The 14,711-nt window shown below is 33.6% G+C and overlaps 2 protein-coding genes and 1 long non-coding RNA gene across 6 annotated transcripts; 2 read left to right on the forward strand and 1 right to left on the reverse strand.

Annotated features, from left to right (window-relative positions):
• Positions 1-151: 151 nt before the first annotated feature.
• On the forward strand, positions 152-3,468 carry LOC147919752 (beta-amylase 8-like). 3 transcript variants are annotated; one of them, XR_015593491.1, is made up of 10 exons: positions 152-733; positions 890-1,117; positions 1,216-1,296; positions 1,401-1,604; positions 1,696-1,890; positions 2,002-2,155; positions 2,263-2,523; positions 2,604-2,816; positions 2,904-3,123; positions 3,222-3,468. XR_015593491.1 is itself a non-coding variant. In XM_087505886.1 (10 exons), the coding sequence occupies exons 1-10, from the start codon at positions 266-268 to the stop codon at positions 3,236-3,238; spliced, it is 2,052 nt and encodes a 683-aa protein (XP_087362012.1). In that variant the 5' UTR covers positions 152-265; the 3' UTR covers positions 3,239-3,468. The 3 variants fall into 3 exon arrangements, 2 of the variants coding, with proteins under 2 accessions (XP_087362012.1, XP_087362013.1); XM_087505886.1 differs by having other exon boundaries at positions 2,002-2,166; XM_087505887.1 differs by having other exon boundaries at positions 195-733; positions 1,216-1,318; positions 2,002-2,166.
• A 1,938-nt stretch (positions 3,469-5,406) lies between these two features.
• LOC147919753 (uncharacterized) lies at positions 5,407-5,918 on the forward strand. Its single transcript, XR_015593438.1, has 2 exons — positions 5,407-5,564; positions 5,647-5,918. It is a non-coding gene; the product is annotated as an uncharacterized LOC147919753 (long non-coding RNA).
• A 2,294-nt stretch (positions 5,919-8,212) lies between these two features.
• LOC147919754 (uncharacterized) lies at positions 8,213-10,556 on the reverse strand. Of its 2 annotated transcripts, none has more exons than XM_087504236.1 (4): positions 9,965-10,556; positions 9,580-9,853; positions 9,051-9,230; positions 8,213-8,967 (listed from the first exon to the last, which is right to left on the reverse strand). In XM_087504236.1, exons 2-4 carry the CDS (start codon positions 9,841-9,843, stop codon positions 8,362-8,364), a joined length of 1,050 nt encoding a protein of 349 aa, XP_087360362.1. In that variant the 5' UTR covers positions 9,844-9,853; positions 9,965-10,556; the 3' UTR covers positions 8,213-8,361. The 2 variants fall into 2 exon arrangements, with proteins under 2 accessions (XP_087360362.1, XP_087360363.1); XM_087504237.1 differs by having other exon boundaries at positions 9,580-9,762; positions 9,965-10,114.
• Positions 10,557-14,711: the final 4,155 nt, after the last annotated feature.

A 14,711-nucleotide genomic window follows, 5' to 3' on the forward strand; every position in this document is an offset into this window, starting at 1 on the left:
GTGTTACATCTTAAAATTTTTACGAAACTAATAAAACCATTAAAAACGAATATATCAAAATGCGTAAAGACATGGAGTAGTATTACTATTACAGATGTTCACTTTATGTGGTTCTGTGTTATATTCGTAATTTTGTTAGTGAGAGACGTTTAACGTAAATAACTATAATTACAGACCTTCAGTTGTAAATCCATGAAGTTACAAAAAAAAAAAATCTCAAATTGGAAACATCAGAGGGGCGAGCAAAACTTCACGACACCAAAAAATGCACACTCTGAACAACACCACCGGTTCGCAAGATCCGAATCTCGACCCGATTCCGTCGGACCCGGATCAATTTCCCAACCGAAACCACAACCATCCACAGACTCGCCGTCCCCGCGGATTCGCCGCCACGGCTGCAGCAGCATCAATAGTTCCAACGGAAAGCGATGTAAACAACGGGAACATCGCCGGAATCGGCGGTGGAGAAGGAAGCAGCGGCGGAGGAGGAGGAGAGAGAGGGAAAGGGAAGAGAGAAAGAGAGAAGGAGAAAGAGAGAACGAAGCTTAGAGAAAGACATAGACGAGCAATCACAAGTAGAATGCTCGCCGGATTGAGACAGTACGGTAATTTCCCGTTACCGGCTCGTGCTGATATGAACGATGTGATCGCTGCTTTGGCTCGTGAAGCTGGTTGGAGTGTTGACGCCGACGGTACTACTTACCGACAATCTCATCAACCAAACCATGTGGTTCGAATATTTCAAAACTTTGATATGACTCTTTAAGCTATTTGCAGTTTGGGTTTATATGAAAAGCTGATTAATTTGATCCAAATATGTGCTGAATTTCCCAAATTTATTAGCTTTTTGTTCTGTTATCAATGTTTGTTTTATGCCATTGGATAGGTTCAGTATCCGACGAGATCTACTGAGAGTCCTCTGTCTTCTAGTACTTTGAAGAACTGTGCTAAGGCTACACTTGAATGTCAGCAGCATTCAGTTCTTAGAATAGATGAGAACCTTTCTCCTGTGTCTCTTGATTCTGTTGTTATCGCGGAGAATGATCATCCCGGGAATGGAAGGTATACGGGTGCTAGTCCTATCACGTCAGTTGGATGCTTGGAAGCTAATCAGGTGAATAAGAACAGTAAAGTTAAATTCATTTCATTGTTAGGAGAAGTGACTTTGAGCTGGACTTCTTCTTATCTAACAGTTTTTGTTGGTTTTTTCAGCTTATTCAAGATGTTCATTCCACAGAGCCGCGTAATGACTTCACAGAGAGCTTTTATGTCCCTGTGTACGCCATGCTTCCAGTGAGCTTCTGATGATACAACTGTGTGTTTTTACATAGTTTGTTTACCACTTTTGTTTGCCGTTCTTATTTTCTTGAGCTAAAGTTCTATACTTTGTGTTCCAGGTTGGGATTATAGACAACTTTGGCCAGTTGGTTGATCCTGATGGTGTTAGACAAGAGTTAAGTTACATGAAGTCATTAAATGTCGATGGAGTGGTAATAGATTGTTGGTGGGGAATAGTTGAAGGTTGGAATCCTCAGAAATATGTATGGTCTGGCTATAGGGAGCTCTTTAACCTTATCAGAGACTTCAAACTTAAACTACAGGTGCGAAATTGTTTAGTTAAACTGTAACTATGGCGATAAAGGACTGTCTTTTCATAATATCTTTAGCAATTTGCATATGTTTTATTTGAAGGTGGTGATGGCGTTTCATGAATATGGAGGGAATGTATCTGGAAATGTGATTATCTCGTTGCCACAGTGGGTGTTGGAGATTGGGAAAGACAATCCAGACATATTTTTCACTGATCGTGAAGGAAGAAGAAGTTTCGAGTGTTTGAATTGGAGCATTGACAAGGAACGGGTATTGCATGGAAGAACTGGTATAGAGGTACTTAAGGAACACTCATTGATCGGAAATTGTTAAGCATTTTTTGTTTACTATGTCTCATTTCCTCCCCTTTGTACAGTCTAGATTCTTATTTCTTCATGTTCAATTCAGGTCTATTTTGATTTTATGAGAAGCTTCCGGTCAGAGTTTGATGACTTTTTTGTGGAAGGACTAATTGCTGCAGTTGAGATTGGTCTTGGAGCTTCTGGTGAACTGAAGTACCCATCTTTCCCAGAAAGGATGGGTTGGATTTATCCCGGTATTGGTGAGTTTCAGGTATTTTTCAGATTGCTGAACGTTGTTTCTAGCTTATGACTAGTGAAGTCTGAGCATACGATTTAATGTATCAGTTTACTATTTGTCCTATTGCAGTGTTATGACAAATATTCACAATTGAATCTGCAAAAAGAAGCAAAATCACGAGGATTTGCTTTCTGGGGTAAAGGACCAGAGAATGCTGGTCAATACAATTCTCAGCCACATGAAACTGGCTTCTTCCAAGAAAGAGGTGAATATGACAGCTACTACGGCCGCTTCTTCTTAAATTGGTACTCACAATTGCTAATTGGTCATGCTGAGAATGTTCTGTCTCTTGCAAATCTTGCGTTTGAGGAGACGAAGATCATTGTCAAGGTATAATCTTTTTGGCATTTATCGTTCAAAACCAATGATGTCTATAACCATGAGACTCATACACTGAAAAAACAATGCAGATACCGGCGATTTACTGGTCTTACAAGACATCTAGTCATGCTGCTGAATTAACTGCAGGATACTATAACCCTTCAAACCGTGATGGGTACTCTCCTCTTTTCGAAACTTTGAAGAAGTATTCTGTGACTTTGAAATTTGTGTGCCCTGGGCCACAAATGTCTCCCAATGAGCATGAAGAAGCATTAGCTGATCCAGAAGGTTTAAGTTGGCAGGTAATGACACTTATGATTGATGACTGTAGCTTTTTATTGTTTCTCTGCAAATGTAATCTTTAGCCTAAGTTTTGTTATTGGTGGCAGGTTATTAATGCAGCTTGGGATAAGCAACTTCTTATTGGAGGAGAGAATGCAATTACTTGTTTCGATAGAGAAGGTTGTATGAGATTAACCGATATAGCAAAACCAAGAAACCATCCAGATAGCTATCACTTCTCCTTCTTCACGTATCGTCAACCATCTCCTCTGGTTCAAGGATCTACGTGCTTTCCAGATTTGGACTACTTCATAAAACGCATGCACGGTGAGTTTACCCGCACACTCGATTGTGCTTTCCCCTAAGCTCGATTGTAAAATCCTTTGTTCTTTACAGCTCTGTCAACTCTACTTGTTTCTTTGCAGGCGACATACAGAGATAAACAGTGTTTGGAAATTGGAACACAGAACAGAGCACTAGGAGCTGCATGGTCTTTGGATTCTTTAACTAAAAGTGTCTTTTGTTTTAAACTTCATAATCTGTTTTTTTTGTTAATCGTCCTCAGGGCCTATATTTAAGAAGAGAGAACTTTTTTATCTGCAGTAGACCCCTACCTAACACTTCACTAGTTGAAGACGAACTTACTAATTAACATATTTCCTTTTTTGCAAATTTCTCATCCATTATTACTTCACTTATACAATTCTTCTACATGCGAGTCTGATAAAGAAAATATTCTAGATCCTCTCCGTAGAGCATACATGTACTGGTTTGGTTTTATCTTGGTGATAAATAATCATTACTAGTAGCCAGTAATTTGTAAGCCATTTTGAGATGACCTTTGGTTTTACTTAGGGACGTTAATATGGGTATGCAACACCCATTTATTAAATGGGTATGTTGAATTAAAGTGAGCCCATTTAACTCTATTTAATAAAACCGTAAACTCGAGTTTTCCTGCCAAAACCATAATTGTATTTTGTTATCAAAATGTTTTTTTTTTCTCAAAAATCAAAACCATGTTTCCCACCAAAACCAAAAATCTAAACTTTTCTGTTATTAAAAAAACTATTTTCACAAAGACATGTTTTCCCGCCAAAATTGCAAAACTACAAAATTGCACATTATCATTAAAACAGGAGTGGACCCATGTTGGTCGGGGGTGGTGCAACTGCACCAAATGAAATATAAATATGCTTTGGTTTTACCTCAAATTTGTTAATAAAAGTGGTGAAGTGGTAATGAATGCACCACTTAATTCAAGAAGTCAAGGGTTCGAATTCCCTTTAAAACAACTTTTTGCTCTTTTTGCACTTGATCAAAGCTTTGGCTAGATCCGCCACTGCACTAAAATTATATACTTAAATAGATTTGATGGGTTTAAATGGGTCAATGTATATTTAAATGGTTCAATGTATGTTTAAATGGGTATGGTTAAATAGGTTTCAAATTTACATGGATTTAAATGGGTTTATACCTAGGTTGCATGGAAACGGAAACAGATTCGTGGAAGCGAAACGATTCAGAAACAGAAAATGATTTTTTTTTCTTTCTAAAATTAAGAAATAGAAACGTTTTGAAAATGTATGTATATATATTTGGATATATATGTATATACATAATAAAATACCAAACATAAAACCTATATCAAAAGGAATATTTGAAACAACACAAATTCAAAACATAAATATTAAATAGTGAATTAAAACACTAATAATAATAATATATATTTATGTCTTATGGATATATATTTTTAATTTATTTTATTTATTAAGTTTCTAAGCTAAAAAAAATTTATGTAGTGTTTCCAAAACGGAAAAAGAGTTTACATCGTGTTTCCAAACAGAGATTTTTAAGAATCTTGTGTTCGTGGTTTGTTTCCATGTTTCCACGAGTTTCCATTTTTGAAATATTTCGGAAGCGGAAATTGGACCAGAAAAAGAGTTTCCATGCAACATAGGTTTATATTTAAATGGGGTGGGTTTAAATGGAGTGGGTTTAACCATTTTAACATCCATACTTTTACTCGAAATTTTTGCATAATTTTATATTGAATATTAATTATTAAAAATATGCAAAAAAACGAGAAAATAACTTAATGTTGGGGCTTCAGTTCGATTCTTAAGTTAAATGCTGTATAGATATATTTTTCTGAGGAATGGAATTTGCAAATATAATTTGACATACCAAAAGAAAATATATTTTGAGAAACCAACTTTATTACACTTGCGACATAATTTGGAGAATAACAAGAAGGTATTTAGCAATCGACAGAACCGAAACTGTTGCATTTAAACCTTTTGACTAAATTATTTTTAGAAACCATTTTGACTAAAATGGCCGAATCCGAGATTACACCAATAATATTATTAACTTTGGTCAAAAGGTTACATTTTTTTTCTTTTTTAATTCAAAATACTGTGATAAATTTCAGGTTTTTAATTAGAAAAAAGTCAAAAGAAAGTTATGACCTTACCAAAAGTGGTGAGAAATCATAAATTTTGTTTGTGATGAATTAAATGTTATTTTATTGATTTTCTATAAAAAATTACGAATTTTTGTTGACCTTAACAAATAAGAGTTATTATGTATAATTTGACATGTGTTTGACCAAAACATACCATATCTCCATTCTATAAAAGCAGTTCCACAATAGCTCAATCAGCCTTAGATACCAACCATATCCTTATCAACTTTTGTAATAGATAATTACATGGAGAAAAAAACAATGAAGTTTGCTTTCGTTATTTTCTTGATTGTTACATCCGGTTAGTTTCATATTTCATATATGTATGAAAAGTACATGTTTATGTTTATAATTCATAAGAAAAAATATGGTTTGTTTTGTAGTGATGACTATCGTAACATTTCCGGATGTTGAAGCAACACAAAGTTCATTACCTGAAAAAACTCCTCAGCTTGTTGTTCATCATGAAGCTTCGCCGCATATGGTAGATCCACAAAATATAACATGCGATAAAAAGTGTCGTTTAACTTGTATTCCTCGTCAATATATTTTTATATGTTTCTGCAAATGCTAATTTTATATCATATTTTATCAAAATATCATATTTATCAAATAAATAAATTGGGTGTTAACTAATTATAAAAATTATTTGATATATATTGTGTACATCAACGTTACATTTGAAAGTTGTATGGTAAAAGTTTAAACAAACAAGATGCAATTGATAGGAGCTCTACTGCAATTCTATTTTTTAAATGATATATTGGTTTGTTGCAATAATTTTTTTTTCAGTGTTGCTATATCACTAATTTCTTGTATATCTAATTCTCAACGTAATTGGAATGTTCAATGCATTGTTTGGTTTGAACGTCATTTCATATTTCTGCTTATTTAGTTTCACACAATAATATATGATAAATGTATATATAAAAATTGGTTTTTTAAAAGCTCTATATGTAAGTATTGTATTTTAGAACATGACTTTGTCCTATATATAGAATATGGTTACAAATTGTTGCGTGTAACAATTCAAAATCATGTTTTATTTGACAAAATCAACTTAGGAAGTTGGTGATCGTTTTAGAAAATCAACAAAAAATTCATAATTTATTTGAAAAAAAATCAATAAAAGTTAGATATTTGGTAAGTGCACAATTAATTTTTTCTACATTTCCCCGTTTTTCATTCTTGTATTTGACATTTTTAGATCCAACAAAATCTTTAAAAGACAAAAGAAAAGAGGAAAAAGGCAAACAAACTCGGTGGTAAACTGTCAATATGTATGATGAGTTCGTCCACGGAAAATAAAAGGCAGTCCATGCGCAAAATGATGGATTGTGGGAAAGCACATGAGGCGTAACAGGTGAAAGGATGACGAAGGAAAAATGTCAACGTCACAGAAAGAGAATAATACGGTTAACACACATGTTAGAAACTTTTAGAGCACATGTTAGCTCGTTATCGTTTTTATGTATAGATATTATCTGAATTGTAAACTCTAGAAACTTCTTTTTCCTCATTCTCTTTGTGGGAGGAGACTCTTGCAAAGTGAGAAGATGAATCTGCGTTTCTTATGAATGCTGCTTCATTATTATCAATTAAAAGTTGTAGTTCTGTTTTCTCTGTTCTTTGTTGTTGAGAATTATTGACTATCGTTATCAGAAAGTAAACACAAAAATGCATGAGAAATAAGGTTAGCAACAAACAAAAAGCCTATATTAGGATATTGAGAGAAGAAATTTGCATCTGCAAGAATGAATACTTTTCTCCATTTCTCTTCGGCCCAACCTAATTGTATTAACCAACCATACATAAACATTCTCTGAGTCACACATTAACCAAATTTACATTCATCATTATAAGCCAATAACCCATATAATCCGATTTGACATAACTGAACGGTATTGTAAGCAAGCATGGTCAATTTCCATATAACCGAACCAAAAAGTTAAGGACAAAACTTTACCAAACAAATTTAATACACCGTATTCAATAATATACCTTTTTACCTATAAAGAAATTGAATTGATCACAATCAAATCTCAATCATCAATAACGTAGCAACCGTAGAACCAACATAAACCCTAAAAAAATGCTCAAAAACCACATAAACCATAAAGCTTCGAGATATACAGAGTCCCCCCATCAGAATCTGTTGAAATCTAAATTCAATCACTCATTAAACATCGTTAAGATCTATAAAGCTCCAAAACCCTAGATCCTATAATTTCAAAACAAATACATCAATCTTCTTGAAGTTCTCAAAACAAAAAGACTAAATCTTTGAGGAGAAAAGTACTAAAATATTATGGATTTGGAATAAAACCCAATACCATAAATCAAACGGATCACGCAACTTTCAACAAATATTTCAAGTTCCTACCATAAGATGAAGATCAAGTCAGATCTAGTATTCGGATCCTTTATATTTTCACCTCGGACTCCGATTCAGTTGATGCAAGGCGGGAGCTGACAAACCAACCATGACGACGACGACAAAACACATGTCGGTGTCAGCCAATCAGTTCCCGACCTGCACCAAGCGAATCCGAGACCGCCGGTAACTTTTATTACCCATCATTGTATCTCGGAGAAAAAAAAGAAAGATGAAAGAGAAGAAGAAACAGTTACCAAATCTGGCAAAGATTTTTTTCTCTGATTTGTTTTTTTAGGTCTTTTTATCAAATATCGAGAGATTACTTTAGCCTCCTTTTGCTGAGTATTTTATCAAAACGACAGACCAATTATTTATTTACGCGTGTCCCTCACACGACATGACATCACATTCTTGTTTCCGGCCGGCGTCCTAAAACTAGGTTTAAGTACCATCACGTGACGTAATCTATGCCTGCCACGTGGATTTGGTATGAATCCTGGTTTGGATGCCTCTGAATCAATCCCGGTATGGTCGCTAATCCTAAACCTGGTGAGATGAAAAGATTCGTAGTATAAACAAAACTTTTATATTTATTACCAAAACACATACCGATCCCGGTTCAGTCCGCTTTGGCCGCTACTAGACGACTAATAATATTTTATTATTTACATTATTGACGAAAGAAAGGAAAATGAAGTATTAAAATTTACAAAGATTTTGCTTAACCAACATAGTTCACAAGCTCAGGTGGCGTGGGGGGGATTGAGCCACCACGGAGCAAACTGAAGACAGAGCCAGTAATGCTAACGACTCTTGGGACCACAATTCGAGCAACTCTTGGTAGAGTCGGGTAAGTAAGAGTGCCGACGATAAACCAATTGAGACTCATAAGAGCAACTGCATCTAAAGCCGGTTTATCCTTAACCGTAGAGAAAAATTGAACCACACTTCTCAAAGAGATACCAACCACAGTGAAGAGTGCACCTATGAGTGGAGTACACATTTCTTGTTCTTTGGCTTCATACATTACTATACCCACCACGACTGCGAGCATCGCGCTGAATATGCTTCTCGAAACCGCAATGTTCCTCTCTAAACCAAGGACTCTTGGTGTTAATTCTTCCTCTTTTGGAATTGTCGATTTTGCAAACGGGTAAAGAGGTGATTTAACCGATGTAAACTCGGCTTTTCCCTTTAAATCATAAGGGATATTCTTTGGCTTCGGTGCTTCTTCCTTGGGTTTAACTTTACCTTTCTTGCTCCAATGATAGTCGTCTTTTCCAGTACCTTCCTTCAGTTGAAGATTTTCCTCCTTTAGTTCTTGCAGCTGTCAAACCCCATATGGTTAGAAAATATATATGTATATGTTGGTTATGCAACAAGTTGTTGATTTAAAGCAGTCCTTAATACCTCGGCCTCTAGCTTCTCTATTTTGGAAATGGCTTCATCATGTTCATCTTCTAGTTCATCTAAGTCGCGTTCCATGATTCTATATTCTTTTATTGCTTCCCGGAGAGTCTCCTCTATTTCTTTTCTATTCCATTCAAGACTCTCTAGCTCATACCGCAACTCATAAAGACTCTGCTCAAGCTGTAAAATACAAAGGATCTCAATTGGAATGTACACAATATTATGGACTTCTCAAAATGCTCAGTTTTCTTATCGAAATTCGCATAACTCTCTAATTAAGCAGATTCATTCAAATGTGAATTCCTATAATTCAGAATCAATCAAAGATGGCTGAGACAATTAAAGTTCGCTTAATCTTAAGGATCATTAACTAAAAGATTGCTAATATAATCAAAATGCGCATAAATCTCTAGGATCATTACCAAATCTTGCACGGTCAACCAAAGTGAGTATTCATTTTTTTTTTTTTTTAAGAATCAATCAACGGTTAAAACTGGATACAAGAAAAGGTTTGGAAACCAAAACGAACCAGTCTTTCCCTTGGAATAGAAGCGAAGAAGCGAATCGGGAACGTAAAGAGGAGAATAGATCCCCAGATTGTGCCCCACACAGCTCTCCACAACATACTTACGTTGAACAAGATTGCAGAAGTGACCATATCAGTAGAGACAAAGGTTGTAACAAGAGCTGTTCTAAGACAAAACACACATGCCTGTATGCAGAGAAAGATAGGTCTGGTCATAAGATAAACTGAAGATGAGACCAATCCAGATACCAAACCTCCAAGATCCATTTCTCTTCAACTAAAAAAAAAAGAAAAAAAAAATCCCATAATGAACCAAGATGATTGTAATTTTTATTGAAGCGGCATCTAAATTCTGACAGAATCCCTTAATAAAAGATTAAGAGCTTACCTTTTTTTTGAGCAAGAGTAAGAGTCAGCAGAGTCAAAGAAGAAATTGTAGCGACTGAGGAAGAGTATGATAGTGAAGAGAGGAAATTGATAGGGAAAGAAACAGAGGAGGTGGCAGAGAGAGGAAAGCCATAGACGACACGTTGAGTGTATTTTCTGAAGTCATTAGGATTTTGGATAAAGATCAGAGCTTTGAAATTCTAGTTGGCAGAAAAATACAAAAATTAATATACATTTCATGTTAAAAAAAAAGAAAGCAATATAAATATATTTTGTAAAATTAAATAACAAAAAGAAAACTACTATATTTAATAGCATGAGTTTTGTAGGAATTGATTTAATGCATAGATCACTCCTCTTACTCTGCCCCAAATAACAAGCTTAATGAGCTCAGATGGCATTAAACAGACCCTCCCAGCTAGTCTTAGGAAAAGATGTAAACCCATCTCAAGAACTCGCTGGATAGTTCCGATAAAGAAGAAGCTTCAAACTTGTGTTTAACGGTTGGAATTTGGCTCATTGAATTTTACTTTGAAATTGCTTCTTTTGTTGCAACTGGTTTTGGTATTGAAAACAAGCTTTTAACTCTCCTTGAAATATGTGGTGCAATTTTTTCAAAGACTGTCTTCTAAAAAAAGTGATTATGGAACCATGCAAAAAGCATCTAAATAGGAAGGTGTCGAGGTGATTATAGTATGTTGGGGCAAGTGTGGTTGCATCAAGATATGTGGCAAACGAGTTGTCTAGTACTACATTCACCTTACAAAAAAAACTTTCTTTATGGGTTTGGCTATAGGTTTAAATTTATTACGTGTATTTGAAGATTCATGATTTCGTGGTAGATTTTATTTTAGGGAGTTTACTCAGATGTCATACAATTTAGGTAATATTATAGAATCATACAAAACTTTTTTTTATTACTATCATATTTTGGGTATTTTTAATATACCTATCGTACTTTTGTTTTAAGTTACAGGAAAAAACGTAATTACACAGAATGCCATTGCCACGTCAGCGTACACAGAATGCTATTGCCACGTCAGAAATCGCTGACGTGTATTAAATAATTCAGCTGTAACGCGTTATACTGTTATAGAGGTAATTGACGACTGATTTATGGAAAACATCTGAGTTATGAGCGGACGGCTGACTTAGAGCATAACTCAATCAAGAGTTACGGCTGATTTAGAAAAAGAAACAGTTAACTTATATTTGCAAGAAACTATATTTTGGAAAAAAAAATATTTTAAATCATTACCTAGCTCTGGTTCGGGGAGCTTGCATTGATATGAGTAGGAAGGTTATCAATAATAGCTTGAGTTGCTGGCAATTGTTCTCTTGGGGGAGGTGGAAACGGCAGAAGAGGAGATGGTGGCGTAGGGGGAGGAGAGAGGTGTTGGAGGAATCAGAAGGGATGCGAGAGATATATTACTCAATTTATGAAAAAATGTGTGTTTTAATGTTCCACGTCGGTGGGTTGGTAAAACTAAATTTATGTTATTAATAAATTAATAAATTTTTATCTGTTTATAATTATAATATTATAATTACTACTTTAAATTATTTCATAAAATAATGATACTAATACAACAAACAAACAATATAAAACTGTAATATACATCAAATAAATTAAAATAATATAATATTCTAAAATTATAAGTATTCAGAAAGATAAATATAGATTTACCAAAGAATTGCAATATTAAGTAAATACTGTCTCAAACAAAATAATTTTTTAAACAATATAAACATAATTTTTATTATTATATTATAAATTTTAGAAAAAAGTTGATCTTTGCTTTATAGCACGAGATATATCCTAATTAATATTAAACAAACATTTTTCTATATTTTTCTTGACTATAAAAATTTGAAAAACATTCTTACCATTTTTAGTTGATTCGTATATATAAGAGTAATATAGTAGCAAGAATGACAAAAAGTAATATTTTTCATAGAACTTCATTTTGATAGTCTCATACTATAGGTTGTTCAAATGCTATAACTATAATCATTAATCATTCATTCAAATTTATGTATATATATATATATTTTTACATAACTGAATTCATCTATTGTTAATTTATGTTTTTATCACCAAAAGATTTTTTCTACATATGGAATGTTCAAGTCAAAACTAAAAAAGTCCATAGTATCCAAAACATTTTCTTTTATTTAGATCAAATTTTCTCAACTGATTTTAGAATGTTAATGTAAAATCTTAAGTCATAAAAAAAAATCTCACTGTAAGTTAATATTACAATTTTATTAATTTACAAACGATTTACCGATTTACCGTACGAAGATTGAAACTAAACTTTCCAAATTCAACAATCAATTCATCATAATTTTTTTGAATCCAACCACTTCATCTTCAATCTCATCTAGACATTCTATAAACTCCAATTCTAACCTAAAATTCACTCAAATATTTTTTCTGAAACCGTCGTTTTTTTTTTGTTGATCTGCACCATTCCAACGTCTTGATCGTGAAATTATCCAAATTTTAAAAAGTCAAATTCAAATTTTAAAATTAGCTAGTATTCAATTTTTTACCTTTTCTAATATATTACAGAAATATTAGTTTGAGTAAGTTTGAATAATTAGATGACAAATCTCTCTCATGATTAGAAAAAAGGTTAATGTTAATTTGGTTGCAATATTAGTTTGAGTGTAATGTTTTCCGAGAACATTTAGATGTTAAAACTATATAGCCATTTAGATTCTTTTGGGTGCGGTCAAGGTTCCTCCAAGTTTTCGTTACATATAGCTAAAAAACCTTGTGTTTTCTTATCTTACTTGACAATCAATTAAAATTTTAATATTATCTATTAGAGTATATGGTTAAGTAAACCATAAATTGAGTCTGTAATTGATTGTGTTCTTTCTTCGTCGAGGTTGTATCTTCGTTCTAAAGAAACATGGTCCTTCGGGTACTGATTTAATTTCTGTTGGCCAGCATCCCAATTTGTATTGACGTATATCACTTTTGGAGGAAGTTATATGAGCAACAAATAGCTTATTTTGAAACAGAGAACAAATGATTGCTTAACGTGCAAGATTTTATGTTTAATCTTTGGTCCGCTATGTTATTGTGATGAGATTCATTAAAACATTTTGCTTTATGGGAATTTAGCTGTTACGGTCTACCAAGAATCAGTAGCTTTTCCTCCACGGAAACAAAAAAGAGCAAAAGATAAACAGAGCATGATTCACAATCCGAATGGACCAAAGCCAACTTCTTCACCTGGTTTCTGTCAAAATGCCATATAAGAACACCCTGATCTGAGTTTGAAGCTCTATTTAGCGTATTTCCGCAGCGACTGTAGATTACGATCCCTCACTTCTTTTAGGCACATCTGGGATGAAGTCTGAAATTCTGAGGCAGCTCAATACTCGTCAATGTAGTAAATAGTTCTTATTTGTTATCTTTAGGTTCCAACTTCACTAACGTGGAGATCGAACACCATTGATCCAGGTCTTGTTTCTCTTAAACCGCCTTCTTGATTCAATCCTTTTATTTTCTCTACTATCTCTGTATGTTTTATTCTTGTGCAACCAGAGAGATTCATAAACTTAAGATTCTTTAGCCGACCAGTGTTTGGGATGCTCTCCAAACTTGAGCAGCCTTGAAGATCAATTCGCTCAAGGCTACAAGCTTCTGAGAGTTCATCAACTTCAACTAGTTGCTGAGAGTGGCTAAGATTTATTATCTTCAACTTTGCTAAACTCTGTCCAACAAAGACACATAATGAGAATTTAGCCTAACCTTGGTTACTAGCCCGAGATTCTGAAGCTGACTACAAGGCATATTCATTTCAACAATGTGGCTAGGATTGAAATCTTGAGGCAACAATGGCAATGGATACCTTTCCCAGTGAAGTAGCCTGAGCTCATAAGGCAGAGAGCGAAGCCCTTTAGGGAGACGGAGCTTTTGATCAGCAGTTTTAGAGCTTGAACTGTAAATCTTCAACAGTCTAAGATTATACATATTCTCAAACGTCATAGGATTAACATCAAGGGTTGAGTTTTTTGTGTCAAGAAAAATCCCTTGAATAACTTCAGCGCCCTAGAAAAAAAACACACACACATGAGGATCAGATTGATTCAGAGGTCTAAACAAACCGATTTGGACCAGACAATATAAAACAAAAATTAGACACTTTCTTAATGCTCAGACCCTTGTCTAAAAATACTATCCCCTATATATTAATAGAGAAGCACTCTCTTGAAAAAGCTGATATGTCCCCGCCAGATAGCTCAGAGACACATTTAGCAAAAAAACCCCTTCAATTATCTACTTAATTAATAACATGCCACTATATTTAAAAAAAAAACAATTAGCTGAATAATAATTAGATATCTCATCAATTCTCATACAAATTTAAATATCATAATATTAACACTAATAAAATAATTACATACTATTTTAAGTCAAAATTTCACTAAAATTCACTTACAAATATACAAGTCAAAGTTATATTATTTTTAAGAAATCAATATTTCAATATAAGTAAAATATTCTAAAAAGGCTATAAAACATATAAAGTTAATAAAAATAAAGAACATAATTTATTAACAAAATCATATAAAAAATGTCATGTTTTATGTTAGTATTATTACCATAATAATTTAAATAACAAGCTTTCAATAGTTATTATAATTGATTATAAAAAGAAATATATTACCCATGAATTATCTCCAACTCACTTAAGGAAACTTAATTCTCAATAATACAGATTTATATA

The sequence above is a fragment of the Camelina sativa genome, chromosome 20 (assembly GCF_030686135.1).
Source record: "Camelina sativa cultivar CO46 ecotype springtype chromosome 20, ASM3068613v1".
NCBI lineage: Eukaryota > Viridiplantae > Streptophyta > Magnoliopsida > Brassicales > Brassicaceae > Camelina > Camelina sativa.